The sequence below is a fragment of the Hemibagrus wyckioides genome, linkage group LG09 (assembly GCF_019097595.1).
Source record: "Hemibagrus wyckioides isolate EC202008001 linkage group LG09, SWU_Hwy_1.0, whole genome shotgun sequence".
In the NCBI taxonomy this organism is placed as follows: Eukaryota; Metazoa; Chordata; class Actinopteri; order Siluriformes; family Bagridae; genus Hemibagrus; species Hemibagrus wyckioides.
In genome coordinates, this window is record NC_080718.1 from 19,776,549 (window position 1) to 19,798,156 (window position 21,608).

Below are 21,608 nucleotides of genomic sequence, written 5' to 3' on the forward strand. Positions count from 1 at the left end.
CACAGCCAGTACCAAATTCCTTGTGAGTGTAAAACCATACTTGGCCAATAAACCTCATTCTGATTCTTCTAAAATGTAAAAACCTGCAACGTGTGCTAAAAGTGTTCCATATCGGAATTTTATAAAGACCATAACTGATTAACTGACCGATAAACTGACAAAATAGCCCAAAGAGAAAGGTATAATTAAGATTTTACAATAAATCAACTGAACTTTTTTATGGTTACTTCCTGTCTCCAGGTGTGTCTGGTCTAGACACCACACTCCCTCATTTTATCATTAGACTTGCATTAATTACAGTCCTGTTTACAGATAAGATATGCAGCATTACTAGTTAAAGTGAGCTTATCTGCCTTTTAATGATGCCTCGTGAAATGCACAGAGTTGAGAAAGCAGCTGCTGAATTAGTGATTCACTCTGTTTTCAGAGAATGGATGAGTCCTGATATGCTCCATACTTCTTGCCTGAACTCGTGAGCTGCCTTATGTCATAGTTTGGACATCTCTTGTTGCTATTTATTGCTATGAGCTGTCCGGATAGGCTAAAAAAGCTCTTGACACCAGCTATTGGTTTTCAACACCAGCATTCCCACCTGCTAACAGTGTGCCCACCTCAGTGCTGTTCTAACAGTGACACACAGCCCACTGTGCAGCTCTATACCTCTCTGTACACTACTTCTATACACTCCTCTACTCTTCACTTCTGTTCCTGGACAAGGAAAAAGTGTTCAGTCTCAGAGCTCAGCCTCAGCCGGACTTTCTCCATAATCACTATACCTAAATCTAAATCATAATATTTACTGAGTGCTAATGCAAGCTGTACCTTTAATGATCCGTGGTGAACTAGGTTTATTTATTCACGATTTTCTTTGTTTGTTTATTCTAACTCTGCATAAACGCATAGAGATCAATGCAGGCGTTTACGCTTAAATCGTGTCCTTGTATTTTTAGGCATTATCTCCAGGATTAAAGCTGGTCACTGAGTTGTTAAGTCTGTAAGAAGCTTTTATTTTCTTCTCGTTGAGCAGCAAAAATAAACTTCCGAAAATCCTCGGACTGTCGGTCTTCCTGCTAATTCCCACATCGAAAGCTTTAAGCAAAAAGCTAAATGAATTGTGAGACGCATTAAAACAGAGCAACAGCCTTTCCTCTAGGGCTTGTGCTATTGCTTTTTGTTTATTTTATTTCCTGCGACATGCAGTATTCAATAAAGATTCTTATTCTTATTGGTGTTAGCGTTAAATATTATTTTATAATATGTTTCTAATGATAATAATTATTTGTAACTTAATATCGTCCTATAGTCTATTAATTATTCTTTATTTTTTATTTATTAATTATTTAAATGACACATTTTATTGTTATATATTATAATGACGTTATTTATTGTATATTATGTATGATATTTTGTTTAATAATTATTACTGAAGTTAGTATATTTTATATTGTTGCTTTATAATTATATATATATATATATATATATATATATATATATATATATATATATATATATATATATATATATATATATATATATTATTATTATTATTGTTGTTGTTGTTGTTGTTGATAATAATAATAATAATAATAATAATAATAATAATAATAATAATAATAATAATAATGTTTTGGGCTCCATGCTAGCCTAAATAAGGAATAAGGTGTGAGGCATGCAAGCCTTTCCCGGCTTCTGAACATTATTTTGTTTGGGAAAAATCAGGAGAGTAGTGTAGTGTTCCCTGCCATCCGAGAAGATAATGGTTACTGATCCCATTCTTTCAGTCATAATGTTCAAGTGGGCCGAGATTAATGACCAGCTCCTTACTGTAGCTCCCTGCTGCCTGCTGCATGACTCACACTTGTGTTTCTAACACAGGCTGATAAATCGCTTTTCCACTCATATGAACATGTTTAACACATCAAAACACTGCAGATCACTAGTATGGAAGAATTTCTTTATTAACAGACAGCTGATTAATAATTAGGATATAGTTTTAATACCCGTCGTTTCACGTTACTTTAAGTGCTTATGGATTCTAAGCAGCCTATACTCAAACACATAGCCAGTGAGCAAGTGAGCGTTTTTGTTACTACATATATATTCTGTTTTTCTATATCTTCTATTTTCTCGCCTACCTGTATTTAAAAAAAAAATTAAATAAACATAATGGACAGAATAATCACACCGAAAAATCGTGATTAAATATGCAGTAAATGAGGATTGTTAGGAAAGGACTTTCGGTTTCTAAGGACAGTTGTCTGAGGTACAAGGGATTTTTATTTAATCCGATTAATATTTGTTCAATTGTAGAATTTAGCACAGTACTTTAGTGCAGTTTAGCACAAGGTTTTCTTACAATATTGAAGAAACTATAGAGAGACTTCAAATTCTGTTACAAAATGTGTGAAGCATATACACAGTTATATTCTCCTCCAGAAGGGGTCGCCATAATGTTAAACTCTCTCTCTCTCTCTCTCTCTCTCTCTCTCTGCCAGTATTTACTCTTATTTACACTTCTTGCGAAATGTCTCACTTTCCTACAGCCTGAGCTTTCTACAACATATTTTCAACCCTCTTGTTTTCAGGTAGAAATAAAGGATCATTTTAATTGAAAAAAAACAAACAAACAAAAAACAGGAATGTACAAGTGATCAACATGTATCTGTTAGTCTCACTGGTTATTGCAGATTTCCCTGGTTATTAGTTAAAACTGTGATTATTGCCTGTTGTTGGATGTTGGCCGAGTTTTATAAAGTAGTCTAAGAGCCACCCTAAGGAGTGCACCTAATGAGGGACTATCAGCTAATTCCCTTAATCTGAGTTGATTTGAGAAAACCACTCACCATCCTCGAGGCTTCACTCAGCTCAGATGTATTCTGCTGTATTCAATCGCACTTTATTTACTTTCACATTTAACATTTCTTGTTGTGTTTCAAACGCTGACTGGCCATTTAACTAGCTCTGGGTCAGTGTGTAAGGTTTGAGCGACGCTGCTGAACTCAGGAGAAATTTCTCCATCTTGGGAAAGAGGAAAGGAGTCGCTCAGTGTTTTTAGTGAGACAGACTGCGTGATGAAATCAAGCTGAATGGAGAAAAAGCAGCTCCTCACCACGAGCCTACTAGTTATAAAGCTAACTTTATGAAGCTGATGTTCAGCTACAAGAAAGAGACGAATATCCCATAGTTTTAGTCTTCTCCCTAGCCCTCTGAGCATTTCCTAATAAAACAGCACACTGTACAACTCTTAATTCTGTTAACTTCAGATTCATGACATCTGAAATACAGAGGAAAAGCCTATAGCCTTGATATTTTGCTTTCCTTCCACGGCATATTTTTTGTGCAATTAAAAATGGCCTACAAATATAATAATAATAATAATAATAATAATAATAATAATAATAATAATAATAATAATAATTATTATTATTATTATTATTATTATTATTATTATTATTATTATTATTATTATATAAAATATAAATATTTTATTATTGTTACCATTAATAATTCATTAATAATAATCATAATAATGCGTGTAATAATATATGTAATAATCACAACAACGATAGTAGTAATATTTTAGTAGTAATAATAATAAAAATAATAATAATTATTGTTGTTGTTGATAATGTTATTGTTTATTATTATTATTATTATGAATAATAATAATAATAATAATAATAATAATAATAATAATAATAATAATAGTTAATAATAGTTCATTAATTCAAATTAATGAATACGCTTTTCTTAAAAAAACAAAAAAACATTGTTCATTTCGCATATCTGGTAGACTATGCCATAAATTATTATTATTAAAACGTTAGCAACATTCCTGCAGGGAATAAATTGTTGACAATTAAAACACACACGTTGCGCCTGCTTTGTGTGAGGCTCATATTTTTGGAGCTCATTAGATCATTACAAGAAGTGTTTACTGCCGAGTCCAGCTCATCTTTCGTTTATACAAATCTCCCACTTTTTTTTACAGACTGATTAAATACTTCAGGTTGCATTATAATCTATAGTTACGTGTTGAACTGGAAAAGAAAAAGCAACACAAGTCCACCACCGACTGCGAGAGACAACACTGAAAACACATTACAGAAAGTGGTGGACTGTGTGAGGAAAAGCTGAAATGATTTAAACCGAGCTGATTTGAGCGCTTTGGCTGTGTTTGTGCTGAGAAAGCTGACCTCTTCAGTGGACAGCAGCAGCATCTGGCTTGTTGAATGCACATGCAACCAGCAAAAAAAAAAAAAAAGAAAAGAAAAAAAAAGAAATTGGGTTTAGCATATAACTCCAGAGCTGAATTCAGCCCCGAGCTCGTTTTGTAATGACAAAAGAAAACGGGAGAAGAAAGAAAGCAACAACCTCCCGTCGTGGAGAGACTTTAGGTTGGTTTATAATAAAGCATTTCTTTCTCCCCCCGCGCTTTATTGATCAGTCACTCTGAGCTAATGTAATTATCCTCATCAATAGGGGAGTGCAGGGGGAATCATTATGAGGCTGACAGTGATAAATGATCACCGAAATGTGGCCTTTTCTCTAAGGAATCCCCCCACCCTACCCTTTACACACACACACACACACACAACACACGGCGGCACAGAAACACCTCATGGCAGAAGGAGAGTGAAAATGCTTCTTTTTTTTTTGGATGGATTTCTCAGAAAACAAGTCCTAAATAATATAGAGATTAAACTAATAAATTTGTTTCATTGGAACATGCAGAATGTTCCAATAATAAATTTTAGTAGGTAATAAATCGGTCATTTCTTTAAAACAACAACAACAACAACAATAATATTGCTTGTGGAAATAAGAAAGGAATTCAGCATGCACCACTTCTTCATTAGCTGTATTTACAGTGTGGTCTTTTTGTATTTCTTTTAATGATAAACCTCATCCTCTAAATGGATTTGCTTTCGCTTATGAAAATGAAAATGTTTGGAAAGCAACAAGATGGCTGAATAATCGCAAATGAAACTAAGTTCGATCGAATGATGAGATTGTATCTCGCATCCTGTTTTAGCGCATGTAATGGCACATGTAAAAGCTGATCCGCTCACACACTCCGGGTTAACAGTGGATTAACGCGCCGTCTTTGTGCGCTCCCGGTGCCGCTTGTTTATTGTGTGTGTGTCTGTGTGTGTGTGTGTGTGTGTAGTGGGTTGGGGGGGGGGGGGGGCTCCACAGAGGAGATGGAGGGCTGGGGTTGCTCGGCTCGCCTGGATCATCCATCATCCCTGTCACCCCGAATCGGCAACGAGAGGCAGCAAAGGCAATCTACCTCCTGTCTGCCCACAAAAGAAAAGGAGAAAGGGAAAAAAAACTATTAATATTAAAATTCTCCTCCTCACAATAATCCATTTTTTCCCTCTGCGCGTCTTATAATCTCAGGTTTCTGTCTGTTTCGCAGACTTGTTTAATAATTGGAAACGTTCATTTTACCGTTCCATTATTTATAGTAATTATTGTGGAAATGTCTTAATGTTCAAAATAAATAATGTAGAAAATAAAAATATAGATTGCGTCTTTTTTTGTTGTTGCTTGTTTGTTTGTTTGAACGAAATATACAACGGATTGCATTGGAGCTTTTGGAGCAAAGGGAAGTTTCATACAATTGCGTCTTTTTATTCATTTAATTCGCCATGAGATTAATCATTAATCATTAGCAGTTAATGCAGAAACATTTGGGAGCAGGACTCAAAAGCAAGTAGCCTGTGCATTTATAATCTGACCATTTAGCAAATTGAACTTTTGGTATTTCTGTTTCTTCTGAGCTGAAATGATTTAACTACACCGAAATTAACTACATGATATTTATAATAATAATAATAATAAAAACGAACATCTGTAAAGATCAACGAACGTGACCAACGAACCAGGGGACAAAAAGCATTAGAGTTAGTATTGAATTCTTATCTTAGTTATTATTAATTATAAATGTTATATTTTTTTGGATTCAGTTTTTATAAAGCTGAAATCTGCATTATTATTATTATTGTTATTATTATTATTATTATTATTATTATTATTATTATTATTATTATTATTATTATTATAGGGCAGTATTCGTAGTAGTTTATGAATTTATGAATTTATATAGACTACTATTAAAAATGAAGCATAACTATGTATATATATACATATATATATATATATATATATATATATATATATATATATATATATATATATATATATATATATATATATATATATATATATATATAGTTATACTATCGTTAATAATCTGTGTATAACATCGTTATAATCTGTGCATATGAGTAAAATAGGAATGCACAAAGCACGTCTCATCTACTGAATAAAAAAAATCAAATAATTATCGGGTTTAGTTTTTTTTTGTTGTAAAAATGAAACAATAAGGCTGGACTGAGAGAGAGAGAGAGAGAGAGAGATGCAGCTGAGAGAAAACATTGGTGCGTAAACATTCAGGACACTGAAGACTTACAGAGCTCAGAGAGCTCAGTGCCAGCAGCAGGGGGCGCCTCAGAGCAACTCACACATTCAAACACACACACACTCACACATTCAAACACACACACACACACACTCACACACACTCAACAGGAGAAAACAGCCATTGTTTCAGCTAATGCTAAAGCCCCGATAAAACAAACTAGCCTAATGCTAATGAGACAGCTATATGTGCTCTTACTTACTCATTTACATTTTAACGCCTCAGCTCTATCAATAAATCACAGCAAAACTGTTAGCTCATAATGTTTTAAATACAAAAGTGTTTTTTTTCTCGAAAAAGCCATGATGGCCAAAATACAACATGAATCTCCAGTCTGTATAATAATAATAATAATAATAATAATAATAATAATAATAATAATAATAATAATAATAATAATAATATTCGCTTTTAAGCATGCAGTAGTTTCAACACACGTTTGAGCACACTGGAATCTAACAAAATCAAAAATGAAATATTTATTACAGCATTTGTGACTGAACACCTTTGAAACATTACGTCACAGTCCTCATACAAGTATTTAATGTATTTTTTTTTGACAAAGCTTAAGGGGGGGACAGCATCTTTATCATCTAGTGAGGAACACGTGCTGAAAAAGGAAGGAATTCATGGACATACAATATCAATGCCACAGCAGATCTGAAACTAGCAAAAAACATTCTTTTTTTCAATTGAGGTAAACACATAGAATATCTAACAGGAAACAATTAATAGACTGAACTCTGTACGAAGTTTGTTACAATATTCTCTTAGCTCTTCTTCCAAGCTTTGAGTTCATAATTTAAGTTCTTTTTTCCTCTTCTTTTTTTAAAAGTTTTTTTTTTTTGGTGCATCAACCACCAATAGCTTCTCTAAGTGCCAAAGAATCCACCATAGTGTTTGTGCTGTCCATATGGTGCGCGTGTTGATCCAGAGGCATGGAAACTATTGTGGGATGTTGCTTTTCAACGGATATGCTTCCTTCAATAGGCTCTTCCATGATAGAGTCCATGATACAAAAAAAAAAAAATAATAAAAATAAAATAAAAATGTATAAAACCAACACAATCCAGTGCTTGGGCAATTCAAACTAAGAACTTTACCTACAGGGAAACATTCATTTATGAACCAAAAAAGAGGGGCCTGAAATAAAGGTTGGTGTTGAATCAGACAGAGAGAGCAGGCTTCTCAGCAGCCTCTCTGTAGAGTGCTACTTCTGGTCCTTATCGGGACGGGTCCACTGCCTGCTCAGGTCTTAGTGTTAGTGCCAATGTTTTTCAGAGATGTTTCTTCCTTTATTTATTTCTTTGTTTTGTTTATTTTTATTTTTTTTATTGCTGCAATGAGACCACCTCTCCCTCAGGGAACAGCACGCACAGTGTGAAAAGCAGGGGGTTAACCTTTAATTCTAGCACTAGGTCTGGAAACATAAATCGAGTGATCAACCAAAATGCACAAGTTTTAACTTAGTGTCTATACTTTTATACTACAGTAGTTGTAACTCTTGGAGTCTCTTGTCTTTTTTTTTTTATCTTCCAGAATTATTTCTTTAAAATGGTTCAAACGAGAGCATGGATCAGTGAGTGTTGTGTACATGTGTGGTGTGTGTGTGTGTATGTGTTTATTTCAGTTTGCACTATTGTGCAATAAGTCCAAAATGTCTTCTGTTGATCTTTAACAAAAGCCCAAGACTTTACAAAGTGTTCTTGTCAGCTTGGTCCTCCATCGATGAAAGTAACAAATTTGACAAGATTTAAAAAATTATCACAGCTCATCTGGAATTCCATATTTCGAGTGTCTAATTCTGGTCAAAACTGTTCCATTTTCATTCTGTTCTTAAAAATAATCACAAACAAATTCGCTTTAGTGGAGTGGGCAGGGGGAAAGTTTGAAGTTGTTTTCTCGCTTGCTCTTGTCTGGTTCCCTTTACACTACTGGGCGTGGATGTCCAGGCCTTGTCCACCAGTGCTGTGGTCGATGGGGGTGAGAATAGGGGGGCTCTGTGCAGACATGCTCATGGCGGGATGAGGAGGAGGTCCTCCGTGCATCAGCATGGCGTGGTGAGGAGGCACGTGGCCCGGAACGTAGTGCAGCGGGGGTCCGTGTCGTAGCTGAGAAAGGTGTGGTGGCATCTGTGGAGGAGGAGGAGGTGGAGGAGAATAAGGTAGCTGTGCCATGCTCATGCCCATAGGACCACTCTGAGGTACGTACTCCCCTGGCATGCCCTGCAGACCTGCAAAAAACACACCAAGACCAAAGGGTTAGAAATCCTGCTTACACTCACAACACTATACATAAGCTAGTGTCTCCTGATTGTAATACAGAATAGAATAAAATAGACACTGGAGGAGTTTGATATGTGTTCTATGTTTTTTCCATACCAAATAGCACACTAAGCATTAAACAGGATATTCGATCAAACGCAGAGTAAATCCACATCACTGAGTCTTTTTGCTCTCTATGTGTGTAGGACACATGAAAAACTACACTGCAGTATTTCAGCGCCTTGTGGGACATAGTCAGCCCGATACATTCCTGCTCACTTCTCATGCTGTAAAGTGATCTGCACATCCATCCACTGACATCGCAAACTGGCAAGATGCAAAGGAACCTGCATATACATCCAATCCCCAGCTGATTTTAGTGGTCGTATTTGATTTAAATCCCTTTAAGTAAAGTATTAAATAATTCTGGGGTTCAGTTAGCTATCACAACATGAGAACTGAACATAATAGATATTTTCCCCTTAAGGAAACCTTTTACAAAAGCGAAGGAAAACTGGAAACTATGGTAGTGGAAATGGCTCAGAGTAGAGCGTAGAGCGTATGAAGGATGTGAAGACACCTCAACAAAACAGAAATATGTACAGGAAGTTTAAAAAAAATAAAATAAAAATCCTGAAGCTTGTATGTAAATTTGCTGGATGTTGGAGGTTGCTAGGTTTGTTGTGTTGTACTATGGGTTTGCAGGTATGGGTGTGGAGCAGGCCAGGGGACAGCGGAGGCCTGGGCTGCACTGCTTTGTAATGTGAACCCCTAGGGGATTAGCAACGGCCAGTTAAGGCGGGGGAAGTGGGGGTCGCCCCAAGGTCACCAGGCATGCTCACGCTCTGCATTCCTCTACCTTGGTACCCTGCAATTAAGAAATTACACAGGAGGACTCGAAGGGGGAAGAGCAGCTGAGGGTGAGATTAATGAGCGATCTTGTTGGTTGAAAGACGTGTCATTTTTGAATACTGGCTTCCCACCTTACTTCATTTCATTCGAATGCACATGTTTGTTACGACGCTCTTTTAAAAGCCCGCTATCGTAGCCATAAAAAAAGTAAATCAATCTAGGCAGAGAGGGCAGCAGGAGTGCATTCGCCTCCATATAACCTAGATCGGCTCCTGTTAAAAGGCCCAGCAGATGTTTTTGACACTGTAAGCTGGTAATCTCAAGTCTTGTAAGCTGCAGTCATTCTGTTAAGTAGATCTGTGCAGTGCCCCCCCCCCATCCTTTATTAACAGGAGTGGTAAAAACCATCTGAGGACAATAATGCCGCCTGGACTGGCCTACTCTCTTTCTCTTTCTCTCTCTCTCTCTCTCTCTCTCTCTCTCTGCTTGCTCCAGCAGAGCAGTCTGCTCAATGGCTGATGATAATTAACTACCAAATATACCATATTGTGTGGCTGCGTAATCAAATCAAGAGAGGGTAATATTCCTCTGTATTAAGCTATTAATGTAATTGGTCATGAAGCATAAAATATGTTATGTAATTAAATAGTCTAGAAAGTATATAGCCTATATCAAGAATTATCCAAGCTGAGCAAATGTTGTCTCTCTGTGGCTGTTTTAGGGAACATTGCTCTCTGCATTTTTGACTCCATTAGCAGTGTGGTGGTGCTGGTGGTAGTGATGGTGGTAGAGGGGGGTTTTGGAATAGGCTGTTGGAAGAATCGTCATGGTGACCCTTTGGAAAATCCACTGCCTATTTACATATAAAGGGTTCTTTTAATCAAGGTAAGTGTTATTATATTGTGCCTCATTGAGCAGAGGAGTTTAGGTGTTAAATAAAATTTCCTCTGCCCTGGCGCCTTTGGGATGTGATATGTCTTGATTTCTCAAATGTCAGTGCCACGGTGCTGGCGGGAGGTATAATGGGTGTCTTAATCAGGCAACAGCCATTTAGCCTTGGAGAGAAAGAAAAAGCGAGAGAGTGAGAGAAGAGAAATCCCCCCTTTTATATGCGGCCATTCTTTAACGTCTGCGTCCCTTTGAATTTATCTCGGCATCTCTCCTGTCTCTGGGTCTTATGTTTGGGATTCAGTGCCCCCTCCCCTCTTCCCTGTAAAAAATAATCAAAACACACGGGTTCCTCCCAGTGAAGGATCGGTCGTGTCACCCTCGGCCCGTATATCTCGCCCAGGGACCATAATGTACTGCAGCGTTCCCGGCTTTGCATATAAGATAATTTGGGCATCAATCCTTCCCCAGACAGATTTATGTCACTCTGAGGACAGTTTCACTTCTCCTTCTTTATCGCTTCACTGGAGCCTGCTTAATTTCTCCCCGTCAGCCCCTGCCCCTGGAGATGTTATTTTTTCCCTAAACGTCCAACATTTGCATTGGCTGCCGGAGATGGGGAGAGCAATGCCACTGTTGTGATAAATAAATTTGTGGCCAGTGCTTTTCTCCTTTGCTTTTTCTTCCCCTGGCGTCTGGCGCCACAAGTCCGCTCCTCCAGGGTGGGCATCGCAATACTTCCTTCTCTCCTAATAAAACCATAGCAGGCTCATCCAACACACTGTGCACCAGGGGTTTGATGGTTATGTGTGGAATGTGTTTGCTGTTATTTAGGGTCAGTATCATGGAGGTTCGAAGAGTGAAAAAAAAAAAGAACACGGAAGGAAAAGCTGAGAAAAAGCACCGGTGTACTTACTTCCCCCTTTTCATTGAGTTTTGTTTTACAAGGTGGGGGTTACATGTAGTGCCATTGCCCATCCATGCCCATATTCATCCCCATTCCGCTCATAGGCCCTGGAAGAGGAGAGAAACACCAGAGAGGGATATGAGACACAGATAGTCAGGACAGAGCCCACCACTAGAGAGAAACAGCTACAGCAATAGAAAGATGAAGGATATTCCACCCCATCCAAGAAAAGCACCTGTTGACTGAAATTTGTGCCCAAGATTAATAATGAATGAGGTTAAACAGGCGGCAGGCACAGTGAGACTGAAATAGCATGCATGAAGAAGCAGAGCAGACCGAGAACTAACCCAGGAGTGAGTAGTGATCCAGTTGAGACAGTGGTTAGTAACTGGGCATAGTAAGGTCAGATATGAGCTTACCTGCTGGCCGGATTCCCATGTGTTGCTGGCCATCCAGCACAAAGCTGCCCATGGGCTGACCCTCTGGACTGTATGCTGCTCCCTGGCTCACTGAAGGATCAAGAAGAAAACCTGATTGTAGTCAAAACGTGGACAGGAGGGGAAAAGAAGAGAAGACATACCAGACAATGAGCAAATATTCCAGCTCTAGCCCAAACACACTATAAGACATTGTGATACATTCATGAGTCAAAGATCTAGTATGCGAACTTGCAGAGCCAGTCCAGGACATACTTGCACATGTTCACAAGAGAAGGACAAATTAAACACACGCTCCAGTGAAGTGAAAACAGAAAGCATCTGATTTGTCTGATAAAACACAGGATCATCTATCCCACACATCTTTAGTTTCTGTTATATTACTAAAATCTCATGCTGTTATTATGAGCACTTGTGTGTTATCTCCAGAACACACTGAAAAGTGGTTAGTCATGCTGTATTTGGAAAGTTTGCTGATTGCGACATCATGCATTCAAACATTCAAAACGTATCCAGCCCCCGTGCCAGGAGGAGCATTCATTTCAGAACATCTAAATGCAGTAAAAGTTTCACATCGTTTACACAATTCCCTTCACAATTCAAGGGACGTCTTCCAAATGTTACGTCTATAAAATCCCCCAATATCTTTAAGGCTATTCCTTTTGGACCATTTTGGAGTTTATCACGCTGTGCTTTTTAATCATCTGGGTTTCCAGAAGATATGGCAAATCATCGTCTGTCTAATCAATTTACAGTGTGTAGTCTTTTTAATCCTTTTACAAAAATAGCAGCTCTGTCGATACCTGCATGCCAGAGGCAGAAATCAGAACTAAATCAATAAACACAGAACCCTCTGGATTCTTGCTTCGTATTTTCAAAACGAATTAATTACTAAGAATTACAAGAAGCATATTATGAAGCATATTACAGAGACAGTTAAATGCTCTACACATTCCTCTAAAGTACTCTCGTGGCCAATTAGCATTTCACAGAGAATGTGTGCTAATGTACCTCTAACAAGCTAGATTGGGAACATCTAATTAGAGCCATCAGCTAACATGCTTGGTCATATTGGCACATGTCCCACTGAGGACGCAGGAAAGCAGAGGATGGGAAAAGGAGGAGGACTTCGTCCCATAATGGCAGACTGTGTGTGAATGTTTATCTGCCAAAGACCTGATTGGAATAGGGAGCAGAGGAAGAGAGAGCGATGGTTTTACCTGCTCGATTTGACTGGTCAATCATGGGCTGTACTATTCTTCTTCTGGCATTAATGAACCTGGGAAAAGACAAGACAGGGGGAAAGAACAGAGACTTTAAATCACCTACCATTAAAGGAGACAAATATTCATTACAGAGCACAATCAAGACAAAGCCATTTGCATGACTTTATGGCTGCATTAGCGGCTAGCTCCTCGAAAAGCAATCAAAACCGAGAAACAACAACAAAGGAGCGATTGTGCTCCGGCTTGGGAGCCCAAAGTGGTATCCTTTTAATGTCCCTTATGATGTATTCCTTCAGCTTAATAAAGCTTTTGATTACTTTTGGTAACTATGGCTACTCCAAAGACATTCCACAAGCATTGCATGTAGTTGTGGTGAGGCCACTGTGCATTTGACACTCTGGGGCTCCTCACGCTGCACCTTCACACCGGTCCTCTCGTGCACATAAACGTTACTCTTAGTGGGTTATCGCTCATTAGAAATTCAGAATAAGTTAAAAGTTTGTGAGGGCCAAGACACAAATGGTTCCTTTCAGTCTTTCACCGGCCTTCTCCATGCCCCCCTCTCTGGCTGCATTGTAGGGGGCTTTTGCTCCCCTCCCAGATGTCTTTAAACGAGGACCAGGCACTGCCCCTCTGTGCTTTCACGAGGTATTGTTATGTCAGCAAGCCCATCAATTAGGCTGTCTGAAGTTTTATCACCACCGCAGCGGCAAATAAGTGCAGTTCCACAAAGCCACCCTGGCCCTGCTCTCTCCTGCCGCTTTGCACTGTAAAGCCTGCAGGGTCACCACAAGGTTAGTGCCAGCCAGGGAAGCCCTTTCTTTCTGGCAGAATGGGACGCCCAAGGCCGTGTCAAGTCAAAGACATGCCAATCCACGCCGAATGAAAAGGTACTCTTCTAACATACTCGGACTGCAGAGAGATGTTAGGGCTACAGGTACCAACATGTGTTTGATATTAAAGAGAGGTTACAATCATGGCTAGGCTATCCTAAATGCACAGCAGTGGGAGACGTAGCCTAACGCACCCAGAGCAATGCTACAGGAATGGTCATTAGATGCAAAGGAGAACTGGAATCAATTTGGGCCCCTAATCCCTCATGAACCCCTGATACCTGCCCTTACCTTCTCCTATTAACTTAAATGCCCGTAATCTGGGCTTTCAAAGTGACAGGCTTAAATTTACAAAATACACAGCTGGGAAAAGAGAAGTCCAGCTCATTTGCTCCGAGTGCAATGAATGTTTCTTTTTGACTTCAAGAGATGAGCGGCATGGCGACTGAAGAAAAAATCCGTTGGTATTCACAAAGGCCATTGTACTGAAGCACAGCAATTGAAGCACACCTGTGTGTGTGTGTGTGTGTGTGTGTGTTATATATATACATATATCTCTAATATTAGATACTGAAATCTATTTTTAAACCACAGACTTCCTAATGATCCCCAGAGATAATTGAAATCAAAGTCATGCATCATGTCCTCTCTAAGGGCTGTCTTTGTTGTCAGAAAATGCCACTATCCCTGTAGTGAGGTCGAGATTTAATCTCTGGCATGTAAACACAGGAAAAAAAATCCCCCCTGTCAGGATTTTCTGGACAGACAGCAAAAACGAGGCCTGCCAAGCTCTACAGAGCTTTAACTCGCTGCATTAAAGCTCTCAAAGGCTCAAATCAGAACCATGTGCACCCTCCCCCTTCACCATGCTCCCAGAACTGGACCATAAACACGTAATGTTAGGAATGTTCCTCACAGGTGAGGAGAATGCCTACTTTCTATCAGAGCATATTGAGCCAAGAAGAGAAATAATTATACGCACTAGTTAGCAGGGTTTTATCTAGACATCGTTTTTGTTTAATAAACCCAAATGCAATATTATATTAGTGTATTTGTATATTATTATATTGTATTATCTGCCTCTTGGCAAAGAGAGCTAGATAAAATTGCCCTTGAACAAACATGCTCCACATAAAACACACATTTTCTCAAAGTTATTCATGTATTTCTTAAACAGCTGCCACCGGGATTGACCTCTTCATGTCAGTGCCGTCCCCACTGGACACATCTTTGCACAATACAACACACAAACACCACAGCGTCTGTTTTCCTTCTCCAAACTGTTGCCACAGTAACACAGCGGGGGCTGACCAGGGCCCTCTTCTGCCCCCAAAGCGCCTTTTATCAGTTTGAGTAAAGCCAATTGAGATTATCAGAGCTGGGCTTGATAACACTGTTTTCCCTCCTCCCATGAGCTGCTAATGGGGTGTGCTTAGAACAACACCCATGCCAGGCCTCCAGAGAAAAGCAGCTTGAGCTGGCACACTGGAGCAGAGGCCTGCCGAAACACACACAGACTCACACACACAGGCCAGGGGGACCTAACCGCAACTGCTACCTCCCTATGTGAGTCCCAAATGTGTACAGAGTCCGGCCACGAGGACAGGGTACTTCCAAAGTCTTACTACCATTTTTATTATTTACATCTGGTAGAGTACTTATTATAGCCTGAGCCTGCATAACATTATATACTAGCCGGCTCTCTCTCTCTCTCTTTCTCTCTCTCTTACACACACACACTGCTGAACATTCCCCTCTGAGCATACTGACTTGTATTATCACCCCTCCCCCTGTCCCCTACACCCAGCATGGGAACTCCATGCTGTCTTCAAACAAATAATTAAAGGCTAGGTGAAGGGGTCACTGAAAGGTCATTTCTCTGGATACTCAACAGAATGTGTACATTACAGCAGGAGATAAAAAAAAGCCTGGCACTCTGGCTGTGTTTAATGTCTAAGCTGGCAGCTTTTACAAATCAATCGAGGAGTGAAAGACCAAAAGAAAATTGAATGAGGCCATCTTTAGCAGTATTTACAAAGACATAGGAACATGAACGTGTATATATACATATATATATATATATATATATATATATATATATATATATATATATATATATATATATATATATATATATATACCACGGTATAACTATATGGGCAGGGTGTTGTGTAGCTAGACAGGTGTTATGTGGAAAACAAGTCAATTGCTTCTTTCCACAGAAGAACCAAGTTAGTCTTTCCTTCCTTCATGTGATGCTCTGTCAGTGGATCACTTTCACTAAGATTTAGAGCACCACCATAAACAAACCACCGCCAGTGCAAATAGGAATAATGGAGACAGAGCTGCAGGAGTCCACTTCACATCACTCTAGCATGGAGCTGCATCAACACTCTCTGTCCAACCAGAAATCTCAACTCAAACAGCCCAAGGGGAGCTTCCAGGCAGGCAAGCGTGTTAAACAGGCTATGCAGCAGGCTTCTGCACTCTCGACTAAATTTTCGCCTTGCTATGTCACATCACATGGGGTAATGCAGTAATCCTACACGTGAGTTTCGGAAAGCAGCGATGGCTGCCTTGCTGAGTCATTGGAACGCCACAATGTATGGATTACTGCTATGCGCGAGAGATTGAGAGACAAGCTCTATAGTGGTATGGCCACACCTGGTAACTAACTCATGTCATCAGTATTCGTTCTGTAAGAAAGCCCCATGTCAAACCATCTTGTCCTGGAACCCAGCCAAGAGAGACACCCTCTTACTGTGCCCCAATCAATCATGGCAGCCTACCCAATCAGAACCAGGGTCGAACCTTGTTTGACAAGTTTACAGTGACTGAGCAAAAAAACCAAGCAAGACCACATTGCTTCAAGGAATCTGGAGATACTTGGAGGTGCTAGAGTGGAGAGCTGAGGATTTAACTGGGCAGCATTCAGACTGAGAAGCTTCAAAAAGCATGCACAAATGTGTTCAACGAGTGACATTAAGTAAAGATCAATCCAGCCAAATGGCTGGAAAGGGATATAGTGTATATACTAGCAAAAATCTTTCCTCAAACAAAATTCAGCATTCTCAGACTAAACTTCTGACAGCATTGCTGTCTGCTGTCGATTAAATCTCACTTCTAAGAGAAAATAAGTCACTGTTGAGTAAGATTTTTTTTAATGGCTTAAGGGGGAAAATCGCTTCAGTTTCAACTTTGACCTGGGAAGTGTACACAGATTAAACCTGGGAAGTGTGGGTTTAATAAAAGCAAACATGTCCCAATTATCACCCACTAACAGGGTCAGGCATGTGTCTGCAGGCCACCGGCAGCCTCTAATCTGCTACGGGGTAAATACAGATTTCATATCGGCCTGCTGGACAGACAAAGTAACAATTTAAGCTGGTCACCAGCTTGTGCCTATCTGTGGATTTATCATAAACTATCTGAGAGGATCTATTCAGAGCCAGTGCAGAGGAGGGGCGGAGAAAAAGTGAGTGACGCTGGAAGAAAGGGGAGGAGTGTGCAGACGATGCCTTCAGCCCATGAGATCTCTCTCTTCTTTAACTTAAAACAGGAGTCGGGAGACATAACGCGGCAAGCATTACCTCAGCCTGTCGCTTGATTCAGTACAGATGGGAGCGCAAGCTGAGCAGGATTGTGTGTGTGTGCGTGTCTCTTTTGGACGAGGGCTGTGGGAGCCTGTGTTCAGACCATTGTGGTGTTTACATAGTTCTCCGCTGCTCCTCTTAGAAAGGAAAAGTGCTTCACCTTTTCTTACCTTGGCAGATTTCACCGCTTCATTTCCTCCCTTGGCCCTGCCATTCCTCTCCCTCTCCCACTTTTTTCCACAGGCTTCAGCTCTCCCCCCAACTCCTGCTGCATTCCTCTCTGTCACATATGAAGAGAATTTGTACTCGTTCTCTCACTCTTTGTCTCTCTGAGCTATTTTTCTGCGCCAGTTTCTCGTCAGCAGGAGTCATTAAGATCCAAGTGGAAAATCAGACAAAGAATTATATATTTGTTTTGCAAACTGACACGTTTTAATGAGCTGCTAATTAAAATAAATCAATAGCACTGCGGCACTCTCTCTGTCTTTCTCTCTCAGTCTCTGTCTCTCTCTCTCTCTCATTCTGTTTCTCTGGAGCATCATGCTGCAGTCAGAGCAAAGCAATGACTCTGGCTCTGTCTCCAGACATGCTGCGATGACTGAAACCATTTCAGAGATTCCAGATTGGCATTCATCAGAGGAGTCAAGCTCCATGTTAAAAAAAAAAATGTGGCTCTGAACCTTTCCACTCAGCCATGAGCTATGTAGTGCCAGAACTGTAGAAAAGAGAACTTCTCTATAACTCTCCCTTTCATGGCAATTACACAGATATAAACCTGACTGGGAGGCAGTGTAGAGCTGCAGCACCTGTGGCACATTCCCATTTAGATACAAACCCATGAACAGGTAGGGGATACCCTGTTGAGGGATGTCACCCCCCAGTCTGCTGGACAGTCCAAGCCTACCCCTGTGTGGAAGGAGTGGGCCCAGCTGTTAACTGTCTGTCAAACACCTTGTGTGGTGGCGCAGGCCAGGAAGCCCGGGTTGTCGCGCCTTTGATCCTGTGAGCAGCAGCTGCTGGTTCGTACAGCACGACTTTGTTCTTCCAATTCTGCTTTCCCCATTCTGTCCTGCGGCACAAAACCAGCCGAATCTGCTGGAGACGAGTTGATAGGGGGTTGAGGAGCGGAAAGAAAGGGGCCGAGCGAGAAAAACCTCTCCTGCTTTTTCTTGCTATATCAACAAGCTCTGACAACTGCGCCGAGGTTTTTCTTGGCCCCAACACAGCTCACAGGCATCTCCTTTTGACGCTCCCCCACTCCCTGCTTTAAGATATACGGTAGTTATTGTTCAAATCAGTCTGAATGGAATGGGCTGAGGCCAAGGCAGCCGCAGGCGTCAACACACCTGTGTGAACGAGGCCTTCTTCTTGCAACAACCGAGCGAAGCTAACCTACACTAGCACTACCAGTTTTCAGCTCCTTAGAGAGAAGACTATACCTTTTTTCTTCTCTCTCACCCTCTTGCGCTTTTACTTTCAGGCAGCACCTAATCTTTCCCCCTCATTAATCCCCTTTCTTCTCTAGGCAGGCACCTTTGCTCTGGAATGTTTTTACCAGTGCTATTATTTTTGATTATCACTGCCAGAAGAAGTATTAGGAGTCTGTCCACATTCTCTCAACCCACCACCCCCCATACCCCCACAGAAACCCCCCTCTGATACGGGTATATAGGAGCACATAAGCCATTCTCTTTCTTTTCCCTGCAGTTCATGTACCAGAGAGAAACAGCTATATTTTGGGGTATTTTTTTACCTTTTTGAAGTGTGTTTCGAAACATCCTGTGTGTGTCGACATAACTGTGTGTCTGCCTTGCACATATGGAGACTGACAGAAGTGGCCAGTGCTGTAAGGTAGTCTCATTCCTCAGAAGAATCTCAGCTCACCTTTCCCGCTCAGGTTATTTCACATGGGAGCAACATATAAAACAATGAGCAGACTGACACGTGCCAAAATCTCTCTCTCTCTCTCTCTCTCTCTCTCTCACACACACACACACACACCAAGACAAGGGTGTTTGAGGGTAAATGGTGAGGGCAGGTGTTGCCCAGGACCTTGTTGCAGGTCAGTGCAGGGTGCTGGGGGGGTTCTGCAGTTCTGCCCAGTCATTCAACTCAGCCGTTAATGCTCTCAATTATCTGCCTCTTATTGAACACAGCCAGGGTGCAGCAGCAAGTCTCTATCATTACACCACCTCCTGGAAATGAGAAGGTCATACATTGGGGTCGATGGCCCCATTCTCTTCAGTGTAGAAGGGACTAGGGCTTGTCCCTTATCACCTCTCACCCCTGTTTTCTCTTACCATTGAGCCATGTTTGAGTCTTTTGTTCAGCGTAGCAGGGAGGGCAGGTATAATCTCCATTTCCCTGCACCCTCACCTCACATTTTCTTCATGCTATCAGAAATATGGGCCCTTTTTTCTCCCTGCTTGCCTTTCATTCCGTTTACTCTCTTTCTACTCTCCCTCCCATCCCACAAGCCTTGGTAATCGAGTAACAGACTCCACGACTCCTCATATTGTCAGGAACTAAACAGACGGCTTTGTGGATTACCAGGGGAACCTGATAATGACGCCACAGAGGCGTGAGATTTCAAACAAAATTGAGCGTCAATTGACTGCATCATCTTGGCAACACGGGTGCCTGTGCGGCTACAGTCAGACAGGAAATAAGGCCAATCTATTTCCTTTGCCTCATATCAAACGTCTTTCTCGCTGAGATTCTAGTGGGGAATATAATGGGCTGCTGCCATGAGAGAGGGAGGCCTGTATAGAGGGACTTCAAATGTTCTTCTTACATAACACAAATACCGCTGAATTGCACATGAGGGTTTCGAAGAGACAGAGAGAACACAAAGTAGGTAGAAGGCTGCCCCCATTTTCTTTCCCTTTTCCCCTTTGTCTTCTGAGGCAGTGCTGAATGTAGGGCAGTGAAAATACAACATCTCAGCAATTAGAAAATGCCACCTTAAGATACAAATGGAGAGAGAGTGAGAGAGAGAGAAAGAGAGAGAGAGAGAGTCTGCCACACTGCCCTAATGCCTGAAACATAGATGCTACCACCCTTGGAATAGGGACAGAAATACAAACGATTATAAGGTTCCTAAAACTTCTTCCTCCCTTGGGATACCACATGGCCAGTGTGCATTTGTGCCAGTTTATCTGTGTTCACTATATCAGCCCTACAAATGAGACACAGTAAGGTCCAGCAGTTAAACATCTTGCTTTTCTGGAACCTCTCTTGAATAATTGATGTGGCACTCGGCTCAGTAGTTACACACATGCACACACACTAAACCTCCAGGCATGTTTGAGGGCGACAAGCTAAACAACACATCACCAGTATAAATAGTCCAGTGTGCTAGAAGGACTGACCCCATGACCCCTAGGAGTACTAGTTCAGCCCTGAAGCTGTACATGTGGGGCTGTATGTCCTTCTTACACTGCAAATGTACCCCAGAGTAGCTTCAGCATGGCATTAGTTCATCTAGGCCACTTACACTTTAAGACTAGTCCTGTTTTTAAGATGTTCAAGCATCACTACTAAGCCAGTAGTAGTCGGATGAGTCAGCTAGACGAACTCTAAAAATAATGTTCTTCTCATTTTCCCTTCTATCTCGCTCTTCCACCCCAGGATCTATGGACCTACAGGATAGATTGTAAGGTGGAGACTGGAAGTGGTATAGTGAGTGAGAGTTTCCATTCCTCTCCAGACACACACTCCTACTCTCACTAATGAAAATCCTGCAGCAAAGCATTGAACAACCCTTTGCATCAAGGCCATAAGGAGCACAGAGAATGAGAAATAGGAATAGAGATAACTTCTCTCCTCTTATAGTAAGATTGTTCCAGCCAACAGGAGACCACTTAGGAGATGAACAAAAATATGAAAGCCAGGAACATCTTGTGCTTAGTGTAGATCTTCAGAACTGCTGTTCATCACTAAACTAAAACCGCCAACAATTTTTGGCCTTTTGCTTTTGTCCCATGCACCAGCTTTTGGGGAAGGACAGTTGTACTGCACATGCTCAAATTGAAACATCACACTTGTGATGGCTTGATAAATATTCATAAGGCCAAGCACGGGGAATGAGGTAGGCGATCTAGCTCTATTGTGTTTTCCAA

The 21,608-nt window shown here is 40.7% G+C and overlaps 1 protein-coding gene across 10 annotated transcripts in view; it reads right to left on the reverse strand.

The window, feature by feature from the left end:
- Nucleotides 1–6,941: 6,941 nt before the first annotated feature.
- Nucleotides 6,942–21,608, reverse strand: part of meis2a (Meis homeobox 2a) — a 67,713-nt gene continuing 53,046 nt past the window's right edge. For 4 of the 10 annotated variants that reach the window (XM_058400114.1, XM_058400113.1, XM_058400111.1 and 1 more), the window contains exons 11-13: nucleotides 13,056–13,114; nucleotides 11,818–11,928; nucleotides 6,942–8,720 (exon numbers count right to left, since the gene is read on the reverse strand). In XM_058400114.1, coding sequence (XP_058256097.1) covers nucleotides 8,419–8,720; nucleotides 11,818–11,928; nucleotides 13,056–13,114 — 472 coding nt within the window. In that variant the 3' untranslated portion in view covers nucleotides 6,942–8,418. Of the gene's footprint in view, nucleotides 8,721–11,407; nucleotides 11,506–11,817; nucleotides 11,929–13,055; nucleotides 13,115–21,608 lie in introns of all 10 variants that reach the window. The other 6 variants (XM_058400120.1, XM_058400118.1, XM_058400119.1 and 3 more) reach the window with 3 other exon arrangements.